The sequence below is a fragment of the Heterodontus francisci genome, chromosome 28 (genome assembly GCF_036365525.1).
Source record: "Heterodontus francisci isolate sHetFra1 chromosome 28, sHetFra1.hap1, whole genome shotgun sequence".
Taxonomy (NCBI): Eukaryota; Metazoa; Chordata; class Chondrichthyes; order Heterodontiformes; family Heterodontidae; genus Heterodontus; species Heterodontus francisci.
In genome coordinates, this window is record NC_090398.1 from 23,751,233 (window position 1) to 23,775,208 (window position 23,976).

Below are 23,976 nucleotides of genomic sequence, written 5' to 3' on the forward strand. Positions count from 1 at the left end.
GTAATTGGTGTGACCACCCTTAGAATACTGTGTACAGTTTTGGATGCCTTAGTACACAATTGGATATTATTGCAATTGAACAGGACAACTAGAATGATTGAGGGGTCAGATTAGGAGCTTTTGTGTAAACTGGGCATGTCCTCACTGGAAAAGAAAAGGTTGAGAATTGACATGATTGTTGTTTCACTTTGTCCAGTACAGTAGAAGCAGAAAACAAGGCCTGAGTTTGAAGGGAGGTAAATTCAAAATTAAGCTTAAGGAAATAATATTTCCAAAGTGATTCCTGACAACGCTGGCCGCCACTGATGTCATCAGGCTGCGCCGCGGTGCGCACATGCGCAGACGGTCTCCTGCTCTCTGCGCATGCACTGCGTTCCGGCTTGCCAGGACTGGTTAGCACATGCGCCGATGACGTCATCGCGTGACGTGTACATCTTCGGGCAACGCGCCTGGTCAGCCTCTGAGCATGCGTTTTATGCAACGCGAACGGGTAGTCACGCATGCATCAAGCTTCGATGCGAGTTTCTGAAAATGTAAGGAGGAGAGGTTTTGTCGGGCATTCTCATGCAATTATTTAGTCGTTTTGAAGATTTCAGTCTGCTTCATTTTATCAGAAAGAGATTACTCCAAGGTAAGTTGCTCTGAAAACATTTCCATTTTCTGGGGCACTGCATGTGCTCCAGTCCACTGCACTGCACTAAAACCCTTTCCATTGTCTGGGGCTGTGTGCAGGCAGTAAATGTGCTCCAATCACTGTTGTAATTGGCTCTGAAAATATTTCCATTGTCTGGGGCACTGTATGTGCTCCAGTTCCTGTTGCAAGTTGCTCTGAAAACATTTTCATTTTCTGGGGCACTGCATGTGCTCCAGTCCCTGTTGTAAGTTGCTCTGAAAACATTTTCATTTTCTGGGGCACTGCATATGCTCTAGTCCACTGCACTGCACTAAAATCCTTTCCATTGTCTGGGGCTGTGTGCAGGCAGTACATGTGCTCCAGTTCCTGTTGTAAGTTGCTCTGTTCCTGCACCCATCAGAGCAGTGCACATGGACACACAGCCACCTGTTTCCCCATCCACCCTTGAAACAACCATGCAGAGCCTTGTTAGACTCCGCAATTGCCAGTTGCTGCCTGTCAAGCAGAGAAGGCGTCCAAAGCGGTCAAGCACTTGGGGAATATTCAGCAAGAAGAGACTGAGCACTAAAAGAAACAAGCATGCAGTGTCCAGTGGTAGCACAAATGTGAATACTCTTGCTGTGTACACAACTGGTGAGGTGGGAGTGCAGCCACACTGTTCTCCATCCTCAATGTTGCTTTAAGGCAAAGGTAGATAAGAGCGAAAGAAATGGAAGGTGATGCTGATAGTAGTAGGCAGGATTAGATGGGAGCGGATGGGAAGGCGCAGGAGTAGCATAACCACTATCAGGGAACAGCTGGGCTAAATGGCCTGCTTTATGTTCATAGTACAAAAGAAATGTGCTTCTTTTTCCAGCACCCTCACATCATTCATGTTTTCCCTGAGAGCAGCATTGAACCATCATTAGATAGGGGCAGTAACATCATCCTGACTCTTGCAGCTGAGGTGGGTACTAAGTGATTCATTGGCGGTGTTATCAGTACATGCCTTTACTGCAGAACATAAAGCATGCTCAACAGTAATTTTATTGGAAGGGGGAAGCTCTGAAACTGATGTTCTTTCCCTATATCTTTTCATGTAAAACATGCCATCGAGAAAACAATCCTTGAGACGTAAGGTCAGCATTCAAGCAACGAAGGCAACTGGATCATGCTGTGGGGCTTGTCACGATGTGGAAAGGAACCTTACATTTATGGATGTAGTGGGAGTGCACATTGGGATGCGTTTGGGGAACATTCACCAAGAATAGACTGAGCTGAGACTCTTGTGACTTTGCCTTCTTCACATGGACAATACAGTAGTGGAATGGAGAGCCAAACGTTCATTCACCACAAGGCTCTCCAGGAACAATCTCATTAGTCCTGCATAGCAGAGACTCGGCCTGTCCGTCTCACGGGAATACTGGCGACAGAACACTCACGTATCCATGCACAGCAGTGCTTCGAATGCTTAATGTACATAATAAAATTTCTCAATAATTAGACCTGGAATTGTTGTGGTGGTGGGAGGAAGTTAAATTCAGAAGTTCCTGAAGAGGGGGGATGCAAAAGGCAGGGACCAGACCGCTGCAATGCCTGAAGTACAGTTGAGAAGTAAGGGAGAAAGCAGTTGGATGGGGAATCTGCAGCTGGAGGGAATGGCTGGATGGATAGGGCCGGAAGGGAGAGGCCGTAGAGAGCCGCGGGGAGCGAGCGGCCGAAGACCTTGGTGTCGCCGGGTGCGGGGACTGGCTGGTATGTCTTTTGCCGTTGCAAGTTTATGGCACATGCGCAGAAAAACGCACTCCTCCTTCACCCCTCACCCCCCCCCCCCCCCCCCCCACCCGCTGCTGTCTCCGGCCACTCCGCTTTCCTCCGTCACCGGCCCGTTCGCTCGCCCACTCGTCGGCCGCTCCACTCTTACCAGGCCCACTCTGCGCTCCCCCACCCCCACCCCCAAGCCTGCTCGTTCGCTCTCTCACTCGGCCATTGTGTGCTGACATGTGTTTGTTAGGTTGCCTCCGTTGATTATTTGAGCAGCGCCATCTTTAGTCCTGGCAGCTACCTAAAGTCGCAGTCTGTAATGCTTTAGTGGCACATGTTGCATTTGCGCACGTGCCACTGCAGTGCCACCTAGCGGTAGCACTGTCAGCAAATGCAGCCTAATATTTCAGTGAGCAAGCAGTTAATCTGTGGAGTAGACTCGCTAAGACAGCGACGGGAGCTGTTACTATGGATTCGTTCAAATGAAAATTGGAGAGATTTCAGAAAATAGCATGTTGAGAGGCAGCACATTTGAGATATGACATGTGGTGAGTGTAGCACGCTTGGGAGAAACAGGTAATGTTACTGTCCACCTCTGGGGTTTTCCTTACCAGGTGCCTGTGGCTATCGTAGTCTAATTGACAGAGATCAGTTAGTCAACAACTCCATGATCAGTGCAGCACATGACTGTCCGGATGTTGGAAGGCAACCAGGCCTTGGTCAGCAATTTCTTTGCTCCTATGTTACAATGTTCTGTGATGTTACAATAAACTAACTTCATTCTGCATCCCTCTCACTTACTTGATACTCTTGCACACTCAAATTGTCGTCGCCTTTCAGCATGACACCGAGTCCCTCCACATCACCTTCCACCGCCTCTTCTAGCCTGTCCCAGTAGAATTTCATCAACTTGAAAAGCTGGTAATCGTCAAACTTTGTCAAGAGTTCAGTGATGGTGGAGTTTGGAGCTGGGAACATAAATGGTCATACAATCAAACACCTTCTGAAAACTGATAGACCATGTGTGCTACACTCCATCAATCTATATAGTCAATTCTTGAAAAGAAAAGTGTGCAAATTTGTCAAATATATCTTGCCTTTAATTTATCGATTCCAGTCTCCCTCGAATCTCTAATTATTCACTTACTCAGACGGCTGATTTGACATTCCCTCCCGTCCGCACTCTTGAATCATCTCACCTCCACTGATCAATAGTCTGCAAAACCCACCGATAAAAGTGGTGACTTTTCCTATTCCTTAAATGTACACATATAGATTCTATCTTAATGTAACTCCAGGGAACATTTGTAAACTCTAGCGCTGTAACAGAATCCTTTAACACTGAAGTCCACAACTATACTTTTCCACTCTCCTCAAAATGTTAGAATGAGGATCATTTCACTGAATGCCGTGTACACCGAAGATCACACCACCCAGAAGGACCAGTGCAGAAGTTGCAAGGGAACACCAGTGCCTTCCATTTCCACTTCAAGGCCACTCCATCCTAACTTGGACCCATATTGCGCTCCTTCATGGTCAATGGGTCAAAATCATGAAAGTGCCAGCAGTTTTATTAATTCCGCTCTCTAGTTTCAGATCTGGATATTTCCCAGCCTCCAGTCATTCAGCTGATAACATTCCCATTGCTCCATTCACCTACTCTGCAAAACCACTGTTAAAGTGGATTCAGATTCCCTGGACTCAGTCTAGTGCCCCAAGGATATAAATCCTTCCATCCTGCTCTAAACAAACAAAATGAATTCCAGAGCTCACCAACTGGAAGCCTTGTTTTCTAGCTTAGAGCCAAAATTTTTATACAGCCTTTATAAACAGATTTCCAACACTGCTACTGGATTCAACGGTGACAATTTCTGCTCTAACTTCCTTCCCAGAGTTTGTTCCACCCATTCCAGGATGTGCTCAGGGCTGTAGAAGAGTTTGTCTATTCCCCTGACTATAGTGTCTCCCACCACTATCACTCTCCTATTCCTATGCCTTCTGTGCTTCTCACCCCCACCCTACTCAGGGTGGCATCATGATTCATGTTGTCACACTGTTGCTCAGCGAGACACTGCTGAGTCACTGTCTATATCCAACTTAAATCCCCAATACCAGTTATCTGCTGGACAGTGCTCAGGGCTCCTTCCACCTGTGACTACGATGCCCCTCTAGATGGTCACTAACTTCCCTCTTTATACTCAGCCCCTGTCCTGTTGCCTCTATCTGCATGAGGTGCAGGTTCTTTCTCGACATGTGCATCATTTGTCAGGACAGAACCTATAAAGACCATGTGAACCTACCGGCGTCCATTTTCATTCTTTTTGGAGATGTTGGAGCTTCTCCTTTGTTGGAACCTTCCTGATCTTCAGCCATGATGGTGACAGATGTTTCCAGATTCTGATGCTCTTTAGTAAAAGAAATATTAATAAGAGGGTTAGATGAAAATATTAAAATGAGAACGTTGCCTTATTAAATATGATATTAGTCCCTCCTTCCCACTCAGTGCAACAGCTATTAGCTCTGTGACCACGCATTTCCCGATCAACTCCCACGTCACGGGTGATACAGACAGTTGACCAGTGAAAACCAGCGAGTCCTGCTGATCTCCACAATCCAGTCCCAGTTGGGTTCCCGTCAGTCAAGACCTCACACTGGGAGCGCCCATTGGTAAGATTCACTCACACAGTGCAGGGCAAAACCAGCCTTATTCCTGAGACAGAGAATATTCTGAAGGGAAAATTGGAACATATGATGATTGATGACTCAGGGAAGCAAGAGAATAGTGGAGGCTCTGAACATCATTTTCCTATCCTCTCTGGCTGCAGGCGTGGTGCCAGAAGACTCGAAGACAGCTAACAATGTACAATTGTTTAAAAAGGGAGGAAGGGACAGACCGAGTAATTAACAGGCCAGTCAGCCTAACCTTGGTGGTGGAAAATTATCACAAAAAATTCTGGAAAATGGAATAAATCTTCATTTAGAAAGACACAAATTAATCAGACAATCAGCATGGATTTGTTAAAGAAAGTAAAAGAAAAATACTGCAAATGCTGGAAATCTGAAATGAAAACATGAAATGCTGGAAATGCTCAGCAGGTCTGGCAGCTTCTGTGGAGAGAGAAGCAGAGTTAACATTTCAGGTCAGTGACCTGAACTGGGTTCTGATGAAACCCAGGAAATAATTGGTCGGGTTGGATTTGTCCTGCTTTTTGTGCACAGGACACACCTCGACAATTTTCCACATTGCTGGGTAGATGCCAGTGTTGTAGCTGTACTGGAACAGCTTGGATAGGGGTGTGGCAAGTTCTGGAGCACAAGCCTTTGTAATATTGCCGAAATGTTGTCAGGGCCCATAGCCTTTGCAGTATCCAGCGCCTTCAGTTGTTTCTTGATATCACGTGGAGTGAATTGGACTGGCTGATGACTGGCATCTGTGATGCTGGGGACTTCAGGAGGAGGCAAAGATGGATCATCCACTCGGCACTTATGGCTGAAGATGGATGCAAATGCTTCAGTCTTGTCTTTTGCATTGATGTGTTGGGCTCCCCCATTGTTGAGGATGGCGATATTTGTGGAGCCTCCTCCTCCTGTCAGTTGTTTAATTGTCCACCACCATTTACGACTGGATGTGGCAGGACTGCAGAGCTTAGATCTGATTCATTGGTCTATTGCATGCTTTTCTGCTGTTTGGCATGCAAGTAGTCCTGTGTTGTGGCTTCACGAGGCTGAAACCTCATTTTTAAGCATGCCTGGTTCTGCTCATTGCATGCCCTCTGACACACTTCATGGTGGTCAAATGCACATCATATGTGCCAAGTAGATCATCATCTTGTACTTATATCGCACCTTACATGTAAAAAACCATCCCAAGGCACTTCATAGCAGCATTAAAATTAGACAGAAGTCGCATCAGGGGATATTAGGACAGATGGTTAAAAACTTGGTCAAAAAGGTAGGTTTTAACGAGTGTCTTAAAAGAAGAAAAAGAGGTAGAAATGCAGAAAGATTTAGGGAGGGATTTCCAGAGCTTGGGGCCTAGGCAGCTGAAGGCATGGCTACCAACGGTGGAGCAATTAAGAGGCCCGAATTCAATGAGGTCAGATATCTCAGAGGGTTGTGGGGCTGAAGGAGATTACAGATATAGGGAGGGCGAGGCCACAGAGGGATTTGAAAACAAGGATGAGATTTTAATAATTGAAGCATTGCATAACCAGGAGAAAACGAGGGTCCAAGAGCTCAGGGATGATGGTTGCACCGGCACTGTTTGAGTAAGGACATGGGCAGCGGAATTTAGAATGACTGCCAGATTACAGGGGATACAATGTGGAAGACCAGCCAGGAGTGTGTTGGAATAGTCAAGTCCAGAGGTAACAAAGGCATGAATGAGAGTTTCAACAGCAGATGAGCTGAGGCAGGGTCAAGACAGGTGATATTACATACGCGGAAATATATAGCTGATGTGATGGTGTAAATATGTGGTAGAAAGCTCATCTCAGGGTCAAAAATGCCACCACAGTTGAGAACAGTACTGTTTACTCCAGACAGCTGCCAGGGAGAGGGACGGAGACATTAGCTAGGGAATAGAGTTTGGCGCTGAAGAGAGTAGCTTCAGCTTCCCAATACTTACTTCAGAAAATTTCTGCTCATCGGGTATGGGATGTTAAGCAAGCAGTAATTTCTGCTCATCGGGTATGGGATGTTAAGCAAGCAGTCTCGCAATTTCCCAACCGTGAACAAGTTAAAAGAGGCGCTGGTGAGTTGGAGCTGGGCGCCCTCAGCCTACACGTGAAAGCTAGTGCTGTGCTTTCGGATGATGTTGCTGAGCTGCAGCATGTAGATGAAAAATAGGAGAGGGCCAAGGAAGGATCTTCGGGTAGTATCAGAGATAATGGTGCGGGAGCGGGAAGAGAAGTCATTCCAAGTGATTCCCTGGCTACAATTAGATAGATAAGAGGAGAACCAGGTGAGGGCAGTCCCTCACAGCTCAACGACAGTGGAAAGGTGATGGAATAGGTGAACAGTGTCAAAGGTTATAGACAGGTCAAAAGGACAGTGAAGGTATAGGTTACCTTTGCGAGTTACATAAGATGTCATTTCTGGCAGTGATGAGAGCTATTTCAGTACTCTGGCACAGCAGAAATATTGCAGAGATTCAAGCATGGAGTTCCAGCACAGAAGGGCAGGATTTAGCAGGTGACAAACACATTCAAGAACTTTGAAGAGAAAAGGGAGGTTGGAGATGGGGCAATATTTTGGAAAGAGGAATAAGGGTTGTTTTATCTGAGGAGAGGGATGAAGGCGGCTGATTTCAAGGAGAAAGTCTTTGTACCTGAAGACATAAAACTGTGAACAATATTGACTAACATGGAGACCAGGAGGCGAGGTTGGTTGGTTGGTCAGCAGTTTAGTGGAAATGACAGTGACAGCTAAAGCAGTTGTCTGTCATATCCTTTCAAGTCTTCACCTCTTGTACTGTGGGAACGACCAGGGTGAAAGAGAGAGAAAGTGTTTTATGGGGAACTAGGGCATCAAAGGTGAGGATGAAGGTGTGGTTGAGCAAAATAGTAGCTGCAGAAATACTGTGGGTCAAAGGCTAGACAGTTGCGATTATGACAATGCAGTTGAAAGTGAATTCAGGGATAGTTATTTTCAGGGGTGGATTCAGAAGGAAGTAGGGTTGGGTGTGGAAGAGGGATGTGGATGAAGAATGATGCAAGGAAGTGACCAGAGATGGCCTTATCTCTGATGGGTACAATGGGAGTAGCGAGGCCACGTGAGATGGCAAGGTCAAATGGGTGGCTGTGAATACGAGTTGGGGAGTTTACATGGAGGGAAAGATTTAGAAAGGGTAGGAGGGCAGTGGACTGAGTAGAAAGAGCATGATGAGAAATCACTGAAGATGAGACCTCATTCAGTGCAGAGGTTATATATTTGTCAAATATATTTCACCTTTACCTGATCAGTTCCAGTCTCCCTTGAATCTCCAATTAATTACTTATACAACCTCGAATTACAGATTCCGGGAGTTTGCCCACAATTCAGACGGCTGGCTGACATCCGCCACTGCCGGTACCCTCCAACCAACTCGTGTGCACAGATCAATAGTCTGCAAAGCCCACCAAAAATGTGCCTATTCCTTCACTGCACACTATCTTCAAGTAACTCCAGGGAACATTCATAAGCTCTAGTGCTGTAACATAATCCTTTATTAACAGTCGAATCCACAATTTCTTTTCCCACTCTCAAAATATTAGAATCAGGATCATTTCAGAATCCCGTGTACATCTAAGAGCACACCACCCAGAAGGACGAGCACAGAAGTTGCAAGGGAACACCATCGCCTCAAATTTCCACTTCAAGTCCAAAAGGCATTTGATAAGGTGCCACATCAAAGGTTATTGCAGAAAATATAGGGGAGGCGGTGACGTAGTGGTATTGCCACTGGACTGGAAACCCAGAGACCCAGGGTCTTGCTCTGGGGACATGGGTTCGAATCCCACCACAGCAGAAGGTGGAATTTGAATTCAATTAATAAATCTGGAATTAAAAGTTAGTGTAATGATGGCCATGAAACCATTATCGATTGTTGTCAAAAACCCATCTGGTTCACTAATGTCCTTTAGGAAAGGAAATCTGCTGTCCTTACTTGGTCTGGCCTACATGTGACTCTTACATGCCCTCTGAAATGGCCTAGCAAGCCACTCAGTTGTAACCGCTGCAAAGTCAATGAAAAGGAATGAAACCGGACAGACCACCCGGCATCGACCAAGACACCAGAAACGACAATGGCAAACCCAGCCCTATCGACCCTGCAAAGTCCTCCTTACTAACACCTGGGGGCTTGTGCCAAAGTTGGGAGAGCTGTCCCACAGACTAGTCAAGCAAAAGCCTGACATAGTCATAGTCACAGAATCATATCTTACAAACAATGTCCCAGACACCATCACCACCATCCCTGGGTACGTCCTGTCCCACCGGCAAGGCAGACTCAGCAGAGGTGGCAGGACAGTGGTATACAGCAGGGAGGGAGTTGCCCTGGGAGTCCTCAACATCGACTCCTGACCCCATGAAGTCTCATGGCATCAGGTCAAACATGGACAAGGAAACCTCCTGCTGATTACCGCCTTCCCTCAGCTGATGAGTCAGCACTCCTCCATGTTGAACACCACTTGGAGGAAGCACTGAGGGTGGCAACGGTGCAGAATGTACTCTGGGTGGGGGACTTCAATGTCCATCACCAAGTGCGGCTGGGGAGCACCACTATTGACTGAGCTGGCCCAGTCCTAAAGGACATAGCTGCTAGACTGGGTCCGCGGCAGGCGGTTAGGAAACAAAGAGGAAAAAACATACTTGACCTCGTCCTCACCAATCTGCCAGCCGCAGATGCATCTGTCCATGAGAGTATTGGTAGGAGTAGCCACCGCACAGTCCTTGTGGAGACGAAGTCCCGCCTTCACACTGAGGATATCATCCACTCCGCTGTGTGGCAGTATCACCATGCTAAATGGGATAGATTTTGAACAGATCTAGCAATGCAAAACTGGGCATACATGAGGCGCTGTGGGCCACCAACAGCAGGAGAAGGTACTCAACCACAATCTTTAACCTCATGGCCTGGCATATCCCCCACTCTACCATTATCATCAAGCCAGGAGACCAATCCTGGTTCAAAAAAGAGTGCAGGAGGGCATGCCAGGAGCAACATCAGGCATACCTCAAAATGATGTGTCAACCTGGTGAAGCGACAACACAGGACTACTTGCATGCCAAACTGCACAAGCAGCATGCAATAGACAGAGCTAAGCAATCCCATAACCAACGGATCAGATCTGAGCTCTGCAGTCCTGCCACATCCAGCCGTGAATGGTGGTGGACAATTAAACAACTGACAGGAGGAGCTGGAACCACAAATAACCCCATCCTCAATGATGGGGGAGCCCAGCACATTACTGTGAAAGATAAAGCAGAAGCATTTGCAACAATCTTCAGCCAGAAGTGCCGAGTTGATGATCCAATTCGGCCTCCTCCTGAAGTTCCCAGCATCACAGATGCCAGACTTCGGCCAATTCGATGCACTCTGCGCGATATCAAGAGACGATTGAAGGCACTGGATACAGCAAAGGCTACGGGCCCTGACAATATTCCGGCAATAGCACTGAAGACCTGTGCTCCAGAACTTGTCATGCCCCGAGCCAAGCTGTTCCAGTACAGCTACAACACTGACATTTACCGTGCAATGTGGAAAATTGCCCAGGTATGTACTGTACACAAAAAGCAGGAGAAGTCCAACCCTGCCAATTACCACCCCATCAGTCTACTCTCAGTCATCAGTAAAGTGATGGAAGGTGTCTTGAACAGTGTAATCAAGCAGCACTTGCTTAGCAATAACCTGCTCAGTGATGCTCAGTTTGGGTTCCACCAGGGCCACTCAGCTCCAGACCTCATCACAGCATGTACTGGAACAGCTTGGTTCAAACATGGACAAAAGAGCTGAACTCAAGAGGTGAGATGAGAGTGACTGCACTTGACATCAAGGCAGCATTTGACCAAGTATGACATCAAGGAGCCCTAGCAAAAGTGAGGTCAATGGGAATCGGGCGAAAAGTCTCCGTTGGTTGGAGTCATACCTAACGCAAAAGAAGATGGTTGTAGTTGTTGGAGGTCAATCATCTGAGCTCCAGGATATCACTGCAGGAGTTCCTCAGGGTAGTGGCCTAGGCCCAACCATCTTCAGCTGCTTCATCAATGACCTTCCTTCAATCATAAGATCAGAAGTGGGGATTTTGGCTGATGATTGCACAATGTTCAGCACCATTTGCAACCCCTCAGATACTGAAGCAGTCCGCGTAGAAATGCAGCAAGACCTGGACAATATCCAGGCTTGGGCTGATAAGTGGCAAGTAACATTCGCGCCACACAAGTGCCAGGCAATGACCATCCCCAACAGGACAATCTAACCATCTCCCCTTGACATTCAATAGCACTACGATCGCTGAATCACCCACTATCAACATCCTAGGGGCTCCCATTGACCAGAAACTGAACCGCAGTAGTCATATAAATACCATGGCAACAAAAGCAGGTCAGAGGCTAGCAATCCTGCGGTGAGGAACTCACCTCCTGACTTCCCAAAGCCTGTCCACCATCTACAAGGCACAAGTCAGGAGTGTGATGGAATACTCTCCACTTGCCTGGATGGGTGCAGCTCCAACAATACTCAAGCTCAACACCATCCAGGACAAAGCATCCCGCTTGATCAGCACCCCATCCACTAACATTCACTCCCCCCATCATCAAAGTACAGTGGCAGCAGTGTGCATCATTTACAAGATGCACTGCAGCAACGTACCAAGGCTCCTTCGACAGCACTTTCCAAACCCGCGACATCTACCAACTAGAAGGACAAGGGCAGCAAATGCATGAGAACACAAATGCAAGTTCCCCTCCAAGTCATACACCATCCTGACTTAGAACATAGAACAGTATAGCACAGTACAGGCCCTTCGGCCCAAGATGTTGTGCCGAACATTTAACCTACTCTAATATCAAACTAACTACATACCCTTCATTCTACTATCAACCATGTACCTATCCAAGAGTCGCTTAAATGCCCCTAATGTATCTGCTTCTACTACCACCACTGGCAACGCATTCCACGCACCCACCACTCTCTGTGTAAAGAACCTACCTCTGACATCTCCCCGAAACCTTCCTCCAATCACCTTAAAATTATGCCCCCTGGTGATAGCCCTTTCCACCCTGGGAAAAAGTCTCTGACTATCCACTCTATCTGTGCCTCTCATCATCTTGTACCCCTCCATCAAGTCACCTCTCATCCTTCTACACTCCAATGAGAAAAGCCCTAGCTCCCTCAATCTTTCCTCGTAGGACATGCCCTCCAGTCCAGGCAGCATCCTGGTACATCTCCTCTGCACCCTCTCTAAAATGCTCCTTCCACACCTTCCACACTATCCACAACTCCAGCAACCTTCGTGTCAGCGGCAAACTTGCTAACCCAGCCTTCCACATCCTCATCCAAGTCATTTATAAAAATCACAAAGAGCAGCGGTCCCAGAACAGATCCTTGTGTAACACCACTGGTCACCGAGCTCCATGCTGAATACTTTCCATCTACTACCACCCTCTGACTTCTATGGGTCAGCCAATTTTGTATCCAGACAGCCAGCTTTCCCTGAATCCCATGCCTCCTTACTTTCTGAATGAGCCTACCATGGGGAACCTTATCAAACGCCTTGCTAAAATCCATATGCACCACATCCACTGCTCTTCCTTCATCAATGTGTTTTGTCACAGCTTCAAAGAATTCAATAAGGATTGTGAAGCATAACCTGCCCCTCACAAAGCCATGCTGACTGTCTCTAATCAAACCATGCCTTTCCAAATAATCATAAATCCTGTCTCTCAGAATCCTCTCCAATAATTTGCCCACTACTGACGTAAGACTGATTGGTCTATAATTCCCAGGGTTAACCCTATTCCCTTTCTTGAACAAGGGAACAACATTTGCCATCCTCCAATCATCCGGTACTACTCCAGTGGACAGTGAAGACGCAAAGATCATCGCCAAAGGCGCAGTGGAATCCTTGGGTATATCCCGTCTGGCCCTGGGGACTTATCTGTCCTCATATCATTCAAAATTTCCAGCACATCCTCCCTCTTAACCTCAACCTGTTCAAGCATATCAGCCTGTTCCACACTGTCCTCACAAACGACAAGGTCCCTCTCACTAGTGAATACTGAAGCAAAGTATTCATTAAGGACCTCCTCCGACTCCAGGCACAATTTCCCTCCACTATCCCTGATTGGCCCTACCCTCACTCTGCCCATCCTCTTGTTCCTCACATAAGTGTAGAACGCCTTGGGATTTTCCTTAATCCTACCCACCAAGACTTTTTCATGTCCCCTTCTAGCTCTCCTAAGTCCATTCTTCAGTTCCTTCCTGGCTACCTTGTAACCCTCTAGAGCCCTGTCTGATCCTTGCTTCCTCAACCTTAAATAAGCTTCCTTCTTCCTCTTGACTAGCTGTTCCACATCTCTTGTCATCCAAGGTTCCTTCACCCTACCATCCCTTTCCTGCCTCATCGGGACAAACCTATCCAGCAGTCGCCGCAAGTGCTCCCTAAACAACCTCCACATTTCTGTCGTGCATTTCCCGGAGAACTATATCGCCGTTCCTTCACTGTCGCTGGGTCAAAATCCTGGAACTCCCTTCCTAACAGGTATACCTATCCCACATGGACTGCAGCGGGTCAAGAAGGCAGCTCACCACCGCCTTCTCAAAGGCAATTCGGGATGGGCAATAAATGCTGGCCTAGCCAGCGACGCCCACATCCCATGAACGAATAAAAAATAAATAAAATCTCATGGTGTAGGGGTTACATATTGGCATGGACAGAAGATTGGCTAGCTAACAGGAAACAGAGAGTAGGCATGAATGGGTCATGTCCTGATTGGCAAGATGCAACGATTGGTGTGCCACAGGGATTAGTGCTGGGGCCTCAACTGTTTACAATTTATATAAATGATTTAGATGAAGGGACAGAAGGTATGGTTGATAAATTTGCTGATGTCACAAAGATAGAATCTTAGAAAGTTTAAAGCACAGAAAGAGGCCATTTGGCCCATCGTGTCCGTGCCGGCCAAAAAACAATCCACCTATTCTCATCCCACCTTCCAGCATTTGGTCCGTAGCCCTGCAGGATTTGGCACTTAAGGTGCATATCCAGACTCCTTTTGAATGAGTTGAGGGTCTCTGCCTAATAATAGGTAGGAAAGTAAGTTGTGAAGTGGACATAAGGAGGCTACAAAGGGATCAAGATCGGTTAAATGAGTGGGCAAAGATCTGGCAAATGGAGTATAATGTGGGAAAATGTGAAATTGTCCCTTTTGGCAGGAAGAATAAAAAAATGGTGATTGATTGCAGAGCTCTGAGATGCAGAGGGATCTGGGTGTCCTAGTGCATGAATTGCAAAAGGTTACTATGCAGATAAAGCAAGAAATTAAGAAAGCTAATACAACATTATCATTTATTGCAAGAGGAATATAATACAAAAGTAGGGAGGTTGCGCTTCAGCTATACAAGGCATTGGTCAGACCACATCTGCATTGGTCTCCTTATTTAAGGAAAGATGTAAATGCGTTGGAAGCAGTTCAGAGAAGGTTTACCAGACTAATACCCGGAATGGGCAGGTTGTCTTAAGAGGAAAGACTGGACAGGCTAGGCTTGTATCTGCTGGAGTTTAGAAGAGTAAGAGGCGACTTGATTGAAACATACAAGATCCTGAGGAGTCTCGACAGGGTGGATGTGGAAAGGATGTTTCCTCTTGTGGGAGAATCTAGAACTAGGGGTCACTGTTTAAAAATAAGGGGTCGCCCATTTAAGACAGAGATGAGAATAAATTATTATCTCTCAGAGGATCGAGTGTCTCCGGAGCTCTCTTCCTCAAAAGGCAGTGGAAGCAAAGTCGTTGAATATTGTTAAGGCAGAGGTAGATACATTCTGGCTAAGCAAGGGGGTGAAAGGTTATTGATGGTCGGCTGGAATATGGAATTGAGGTTACAATAAGATCAGCCATAATCTTGTTGAATGGAGGAGCAGGCTCAAGGGGCCGAGGGGCCAATTCCTGCTCCGAATTCGTACATGCTGAAGTCCCACACCATCCTAACTTGGACCTATATCTCATTTCTTCATTGTCACCCGGTCAACCTTATAAAACTTCCTATCTATAAGTTTCAGCTTCACAGTTTTATTAATTTCACTGGCTCAGATTCGGATACGTCCCACCCTCCAAGTCAGTTCAGCTGATAACATTTCCACTGCTCCATTCTACTCTGCAAAACCACTGTTTTAGTTGGAGTCAAATCACAGCCGTCCCTTCCCTTCTTCCTAGACTCTAATCTAGTGTCCCAAAGATATAAACCCTTCCCTCCTGCTCCAGCCCTGCAATCGCACATTGACCAGCTTCGTATTTCCCTCCTAAGCAGCCCAGTACACTATGGGCGGACCTATGCAAGGACTGCAGCGGTTCAACAAGGCAGGTCACTGCCACCTTCTCAAGGGCAACTAGCGATTGGCAATAAATGCTGGCCTTACCAGCGATGCTCACTTCCCACAAACTAAATAAATCCCGGAGGGCACCAAACTGAAGCCTTGTTTTCTAATTTCGAGCCAAAATTTTTATACTGCCTTTATAAACAGATTTCCAACACTGCTACTGGATTCAACCATGGCCATTTTCTGCTCAAATTTCCTTCACAGAGTTTGTTCCACCCATTCCAGGATGTTCTTCTTTCCAGTACTAGGCAGGTAAAATACCACTTGGGACCTGCTCAGGGCCGTGGAACATTTTGTCTATTCCCCTGACTATAGAATCTCCCACCACTATCGCTCTCTTATTACTGCGTTCCACGTGCCTCTCACCCCTGCCCTATTCGGGTGGCACTCTGATTCCTGTTGTCACACTGTTGCATAGGAAGACCCTGCTCTGACTCACTGTCTAAATCCACGATACATCCCCAATACCAGGTATCTACTGGACAGTTCCAGTGCTCCCTCCACCTGTGACTACGAAGCCCCTCCAAATGTTACTCACTTTCCTCTTTCTACTCAGCCCCTACCTTGTTGCCTCTTCCGATGTGAGGTGCAGGTTCTTGCTCAAGATCTGCACCTTTTGTCAGGACAGAACCTATATTTTAAAGAACTTTGTGAACCTACCGGTATCCATTTTCATTCTTTTTGGAGATGTTGCATCTTCTCTGTTGGAATCTTCTTGAACTTCAGCTGTGGTGGTGACAGATGTTTCCAGATTCTGATGCTCTGTAGTATATACAATATTAAGAAGAAGGTTAGGTGAAAATATTAGAATGAGAAAGAGAACGTTGCCTTATTAAACATCGCATCAGTCCCTCCTCCCCAATCAATGAAACAAGTTCTGCAATCATGCATTTATTTTTTATTTATTTATTTAGTGATACAGCACTGTGAGCCAACTGTGCAACAGCCCCAACAAACAAATTTCTCTGCAGCACCTGTGGAAGAGCCTGTCACTCCAGAATTGGCCTTTATAGCCACTCCAGGCGCTGCTTCACAAACCACTGACCACCTCCAGGCGCGTATCCATTGTCTCTCGAGATAAGGAGGCCCAAAAGAAGTGATACAGCACTGAAACAGGCCCTTCGGCCCACCGAGTCTGTGCTGACCAACAACCACCCATTTACACTAATCCTACATTAATCCCATATTCCCTACCACATCCCCACCATTCTCCTACCACCTACCTACACTAGGGGCAATTAACAATGGCGAACTTACATATCAACCTGCAAGTCTCTGGCTGTAGGAAGAAACCGGAGCACCTGGCGGAAACCCACGTGGTCACAGGGAGAACTTGCAAACTCTGCACAGGCAGTACCCAGAACTGAACCCGGGTCGCATGGGTGACAGAGAGTTGGCCACTGAAAATTACTGAGTCCTGCTGATCTGCACAACCCAGCTCCGGATGGGGTCCCGTCAGTCGAGACTTCATATCTGGAGTGCCCATTGTTAAGATTCTGAAGGGACAACTGGAGTGGATGATTGATGACTCAGGGAAGCAAGGGAAGCAATTGTGGAGGCTCTGAACATCATTTTCCAATCTTCTCTGGCTACTGGTGTGATGCCAGAAGCCTCAAGGACAGTCAACACTGTATGATTGTTCAAAAAGGGAGAAAGAGACCGACAGAGTAATTAACAGGACAGTCAGCCTAACCTTGGTGGTGGGAAATTATTGAAAAGTAATTCTAAGGGGCAGGATGAATCTTGATTTAGAAAGTCACAAATTAATCAAAGACAATCAGCATCGATTTGTTAAGGGAAGTTCGTGTCTGACTAACATGATTTAATTTATGAAGGATGTAACTAGGAGTGTTCATGAGGGCAGTGCATTTGAAGAAGTCTATATTTTACTAAGATTTTACCAAGGCTTTTGACTGGTCATGCAAGTAAAAACCCATGGGATCCAAGGAAAAATGGCAAGTTGGATCCAAAAGAGGCTGGAAGCAAAGGGTAGTGAACTGGAAGATTTTTGGGAACTGGAAGACTGTATTCAGTGGGGTTCCACAGGGCTCAGTACGAGGTCCCTTGCTTCTTTGGGATATATCAATCAATGATTTGGACTTGAATGTACAGGGTATGATTAAGAAGTTTGCAGACAATACAAAAATTGACCATGTCGCTGACAATGAAGAAGAAAGCCGTAGAAGGCAGGAAGATATCAATGGACTATTCAGGTAGGTGGAACAGTGGCAAATGGAGTTTAATGTAGAGAAGTGTGAGGTAATGGATTTAGGGAAAGCTAACAAGGCAAGAATATACACAATAAATACGGAGATGTGTGGAGGACCAGAGGGCCTTGGAGTCCATGTCCACAGATCCCTGAAGGCACCTGGACAAGTAGATAAGGGGGTCAAGAAAGCAGACTTGACTTTATTAGCCAAGGCAAAGAATATGAGAGCTAGGAGGTTATGCTAGAACTTATAAAGCACTAGTTAGGCCACAGCTGAAGTACTGCATCAATTCTGATCACTGCATTATAGGACAGATATGATTGCACAAGAGAGGGTATAGAGGATATAAACGAGGATGCTGCCTGGACAAGAGAATTTTAATTATGAGGAAAGACTGAATAGGCTGGAGTTGTTTTGTTTGGAACAGAGGAGGCTGAGGGGAGACCTAATTGAAGTGTGTAAATTTATGAGGGGTCCAGATAGAGTGGACAGGAAGACCTTATTCCCCTTGGTTGAGGGGTCCACAACCAAATTCAGGCATATATTTAGGCTGAGGTAGGAGGTGTAGATGGGATTTGAAAGGAATTGACCCAGATGGTAGTGGGGATCTGGAACTCCCTGCTTCAGAAGATGGCAGTAGCAGAAACCCCCATAATTTAACAAAGACTTGGATATGCACTTGAAGTGGCATAACCTACAAAGGCTACAGACCAAAAGCTGGAAAGCGGGATTAGGCTGGATGGCTACTTGTCCGCCGGCGAGGACATGATGGGCCGAATGGTCTCTTTCCATGCTGCAAATTTCTATGATTCTATGATGAATTAAATGATCCTTCATTTGCGTTTACAGTCTGATGATACTTCACGATTTTTATTTACAGATTTTTTTGATTTGTTGAGGTTTGATATTAAATTCAGGTCTTTGTGAATGTAACGTCTATCCAAATGCACAATACATAGCTGGGTCTGATTCTTCTGTCTCTATGGGCCATGACACTATTGTGTGTTCATGGAGATGCTTGGTCGGTGCTTCTATTTGAATATATTTACCATGTCTCTCATGGTGTCAGCATCTGACTAATGATCACTGTAGGAGATGAGGACATTTACCACTGTCCTACTAATATTAATACTAATGCATAAAGACATAAATCCTGTAACTTTAAAGATAAGTTTACAAAGGGTGAAAGGAGCAAAGCCACCCCGGAGAATCTACAGGTGATAAAAGAATGGCTGAGGGTATCAGCAGCAGATGGGCTGAAACAGGGTGAAGATGGTCTTTGTTCGGGAGGTGGAAGAACAGACCATCCAGTCTGAATGTCAGCTTGCAAGTATAACAATGAGACTGCGAACGGTCTGGTTCATTCCGAGGCATTAGCTGGGACGTGGATGGATTCGCTGGCGCGGGAACAGAATTCATAGCAGTCGGCGGAGACCATGTCTTCAGTCTTTCCAATGTTTAATTAGAGAAACATGTAGCTCATCTAAGACTGGGTGCCAGACAAGCAGCACGAAAAAGCAAAGCAATTGTCATGAAAACCCTAAATGCCAAATGGGATATGTTAATTTCATCAGTTGGAACCTTACATTAGACTTTTAATGCAAAAATCCTACAAGTTAACTTCTAAAAAAACTGGCAGTCATGACGGCCACTGCAATTTACATTTGAAACACCAGGAGATTAAACTGGTGATGAAAAATCTAACCGAACTCAGCCAGAACAATGGCTTGCTCTCAGTGACTGAATTATCTAGAATGACTTCACCAACAGAGTCTTCAAGGCCATCTACACCCATTGACTTTGAAAAAGCCAATCCCCTCCAAGTGTGACTGACCTCGAGGCATGTAGCACCTTGAATCTCAGAGAAGATTACAGAAAAAACCTCATGAAAAACAAAGGGGTTTGATAGAGCTATGTGACTGCCTGCACAGCTCTGAAGAAACTGTAAGCTTTGTCACACAGACAGCAGGGGCAGTAACTGAAAAGCCATTAAAGAAGCTGGCTCTCCCCCAAGAAAATATCAAGAGAAGATCCGTCTGCGACTGGGAACTATCCCCCAAGGCTACAGACCGCTTCAGCCAGCAACCAGGAGCCCCAAGAAAAGCAAGCCAACCACCATTCACGTGGCCCAGCAAACAGTCATAGAGCCAAAGAGAGATACAGCACCGAAACAGGCCCACCGAGTCCATGCCGACCATCAACCACCCATTTATACTAATCCTAGATTAATCCCATTTTTCCCTCACACATCCCCACCTTCCCTCAATTCTCCTACCACCTACTTACACTAGGGGCAATTTACCTTTCAACCCGCAAGTCTTTGGCATATGGGAGGAAACTGCAGCACCCGGAGGAAACCCACGCGGTCACAGGGAGAACTTGCAAACTCCGCACAGGCAGTACCCAGAACCAAACCCAGGTTGCTGGAGCTGTGAGGCTGCGGTGCTAACCACTGCACCACCCTAGACTTCAAGACTACAAATTCAGCTGAGGACTACTGGACTCACATACTGCATTTAAATTCTATTTATTCCAGACTTTATTCCAAACACCAAATCGGTTTCCCTCTGTGATCTATTTATATGTGTGACTCTCATCTGAGTGTGTGTGTGAATGTGAAGGGTACTTTTAGTATTTTAAAATCAGGTTAGAATATTAAGTGTAATAAACTTACCTCTTTCGTGTTTCAACTCAAGAAAAACTGTCTAATTGTTTCTTTTGCAACCTTGCTAGAGGAACAGCAGCAAATGCTCACTGAGGTGGTATGCTCAACCACTATATTAAGAAAGGATAAACCCTGTTGCGGTCAAACCAGAGAAGGGACAAAAGGGGAGCCGGAGACCCCCTCCTCACCTGGTCGTAACAGAAACTTGAGGGCTATCGTCTTGGCTCTTCTCCCAAAGACAAACGAGAAATTGGAAGTGGGAAACCAAATTGATCCCATCAAAAAGAATACTTCAATACAGGTTTTTTTGTGGTTTTTACTGCTAGAGTACTAACATACTCACGGAGAACGACTGCAGAATTCCAAGGTGCAGAGGGATCTACGTGTTCTAGTGCATGAGTCACAAAAGGTTAGTATGCAGGTACAGCAAGTAATAAAGGAGGTTAATGGAATGCTATCCTTTATTATGAGAGGAACTGAAAATAAAAGTAAGGATGTTATGCTTCAGTTATACAGGGCAGTGGTGAGACTACATCTCGAATACTGTGCGCAGTTTATGTCTCCTTACTTAAGGAAGGGTGTAAATGCATTGCAGGCGGCTCAGAGGAGGTTTATTAGATTGATACCTGGAATGAGCAGGTTGTCTTATGAGGAAAGATTGGACAGACTGGGCTTGTTTTCACTGGAGTTTAGAAGAGAAAGGGGAGACTTGATTAAAGTTTATAAAATCCTCAACAGTCTTGACAAGCTGGCTGAGGAAAGGATGTTTCCTCTTGTGGGTGAGTCCACAAATAGGGGCACTGTTTTAAAATTAGAGGTTGCCCTTTTTGGACAAAGATGAGAAGGAAATTTTTTCTCTGAGGATTGTGCGACTTTCAAACTCTCTGCCTCAGAAGGTGGTGATGGCGGGGTCAGTGAATATTTTTAAGGCAGAGGTAGATAGATTCGAAGAAGGGTCACTGACCCGAAACGTTAACTCTGCTTCTCTTTCCACAGATGCTGCCAGACCTGCTGAGTGAATCCAGCATTTCTTGTTTTTGTTTCAGATTTCCAGCATCCGCAGTATTTTGCTTTTATGTAGATAGATTCCTGTTAGGCAAGGGAATCAAAGGTTATCAGGGTAGATGTGAGTGTGGAATTCGAGACAGAAACAGATCAGTCACGATCTTATTGAATGGCAGAGCAGACTGGAGGGACCAAATGGCCTACTTCTGCTCCTAGTTCGTACGCTCTTATGTCCGCATCAGAGGCCAGGACCCTCCCAAGCCAGGGTGAAGTAACTTGTGACAAGTTAAAGGCCCTATCTATTGAAGAGTTGAGGAATGTAGCTGATGCAGATGGGCAGGTTTGGGATTACTTTCCATGCAAAAGTTAAGAAATCCGAAATCCTAAGACTCGTGGCCAACCATTTTTCACTTGAACCTGAAGACTCAGAAACAGGATTAGAGTCAGAAACAGACAGGGCATTGTTAGCTAAAGTACAATTCGAACAAAGGAAACTCAAATTGGAAATCCAGAAGGAAGAGAAGGAAAAAGGGAAGGGAGGGAAAAGGAGAGAACTTGCCAGAAGGAGGGGGAGGTGGAAAGAGGACTAAGGTGACTTGCATTAACTCGGAGGTGATATGGTATCCCCAGTGAAAGCATGGTCAGTGAGGAAGCTACCCAGAGCTCAGGGCCTTGTGCTGAGCTCTTAAAGTTCCCTCATTCTTTTCCGAAGTTCAATGGGGGGGGGTGGTGGGGGAGACATGGAAGCATTTTTTGTTACTTTTGAAAAGATTGCAAGACAGTTGAAATGGCTGGCCAAGAGCTGGACACTGTTGGCACAAAACAAGCTAACAGGAAAGGCCCATGAGGTTTATTCACTGTTGTCAGATCAAAGTTCATCAGATTACGAATTGACGAAAAATGCTCTTTGCCGGGCATACGAGCCAGTACCGGAAGAGAACTGGCAGAAATTCATAACCCTCTGGAAGCAGCCTGCTCCCATCATTGCATTTCATTCTGCATGGTACGGCGGTATCATGAAAACCCTGTATGCCAAATGGGATATATCAAATTGACTCCAAACAACGCAGCAGCCCGCTGACGCCATCAGAGCGCTGCAAGCTGCGTACATGCACAAACGGGCTCCTGCTCTCTGCGCATACGCGGCTTGCCATCTTTCCAGGACTGGTTGGCGCATGTGCGGGAAGCTGCATCGTGCAGTGCCAACATCATCGCATAACGCGCCTGTTTGGTCTTGCGCATGCGTTTGGTGTGCATGCATGTGCGCTGAAGCGTCCAATTGTTCCCCGCTCCTTGCTTCCTGCGTCCTGCTCTCCGGCTGCTCGCATCCGGCCCCCCTCCAGCTGCTAGTTCCAGGCCCGCTTCCCTCCTCTTGGCCTATCACTCCTACATCGACCCGTCACCCCTCCCAGCTCGCCTTGCTTCTTCTTGCGGCGCGCGAAGAACGACTGAACATGGGAGCGAGTGGCCGAGAGGAGATAAGTGGCGCGGCCTGGAACTAGTATCTATTGTGGGGTGGGCAGGAAGCGGTGAGTGGCCGGAGAGCAGGGGAGGGGGGGGGGGGGGAGATGATCAGGGAGCGAGAGGCTGGAGAGCAGGGTGATAAATTGAGCAGCTACATTTTCTGTGATAAATTGAACAGCGCCATTTTAAATCCTGGTAGCTGCCTGAATGTCGCAGACAGTGATGTTCCAGTGGAAGATACTGCATTTGCGCATGTGCTACTATTGCAGTATCTGGTGGTTGTGTGTCAGCAAACACAGACTATATTAATTTCATCGGTTGGAACCTGACATTCAACTTTTAATTCAAAAATCCTACAAGTTAACTATTAAAAAAACTGTCAGGCAAGATGGGCACTGCAATTTACAGTGCAATTTAATCACCAGGTGATTAAACTGGAGACAAAAAGTCTAATCGAACTCAACCAGAACAATGGCTTGCTCTCAATGATTGAATTACCTTGAATGGCTTTAACAAAACGGTCGTCAACGTCATCTACACCCATTGACTTTGAAAGAGCTAACCCCCTCCAAGTGTGACTGGACCTCCTGAGGCGTGTAGCACCTTGAATCTCAGCGAAGATTCCAGAAGTAACCTCACTAAAAACAAAGCCATGTGACTGCCTGTGCAGCTCTGAAGAAACTAAGCTTTGTCACACAGACAGCAGGGGGCAGTAACTGAAACAAAGTGATCCCTGACAACGCAGCTCGCCACTGACGTCATCAGGCTGCGCCGCGGTGCGCACATGCGCAGACGGTCTCCTGCTCACTGCGCATGCGCTGCGTTCCGGCTTGCCAGGACTGGTTAGTGCATGCGCCAATGACGTCATCGCGAGATGTGGACTTCCTCGGGCAACGCGCCTGGTCGGCCTCCTCGCATGCGCTGTATGCAACGCCAACGGGTATTCACGCATGCGTCAAAGCTTCGGCGCGAGTTTCTGAAAGGAGGAGAGGTTTCGTCCGGCATTTTCTCGCAATTATTTAGTCGTTTTGGAGATTTCAGTCTGCTTCATTTTTAATAGACAGAGGAGATTGCTCCAAGTTAAGTTGCTCTGCTGTTGCAAGTTGCTCTGAAAACATTTCCATTGTCTGGGGCACTGCATGTGCTCCAGTCCACTGCACTGCATTAAAATCCTTTCCAT

The 23,976-nt window shown here is 46.4% G+C and overlaps 1 protein-coding gene across 4 annotated transcripts in view; it reads right to left on the minus strand.

Moving 5' to 3' along the window:
* LOC137385137 (NACHT, LRR and PYD domains-containing protein 3-like) overlaps positions 1-23,976 on the minus strand; it is a 130,287-nt gene that overhangs the window by 26,152 nt on the left and 80,159 nt on the right. For all 4 annotated transcript variants that reach the window (XM_068059989.1, XM_068059985.1, XM_068059987.1 and 1 more), the window contains exons 3-5: positions 16,113-16,214; positions 4,678-4,782; positions 3,179-3,345 (exon numbers count right to left, since the gene is read on the minus strand). In XM_068059989.1, the coding sequence (XP_067916090.1) occupies positions 3,179-3,345; positions 4,678-4,782; positions 16,113-16,214 (374 nt within the window). The remainder of the gene's footprint in view (positions 1-3,178; positions 3,346-4,677; positions 4,783-16,112; positions 16,215-23,976) is intronic.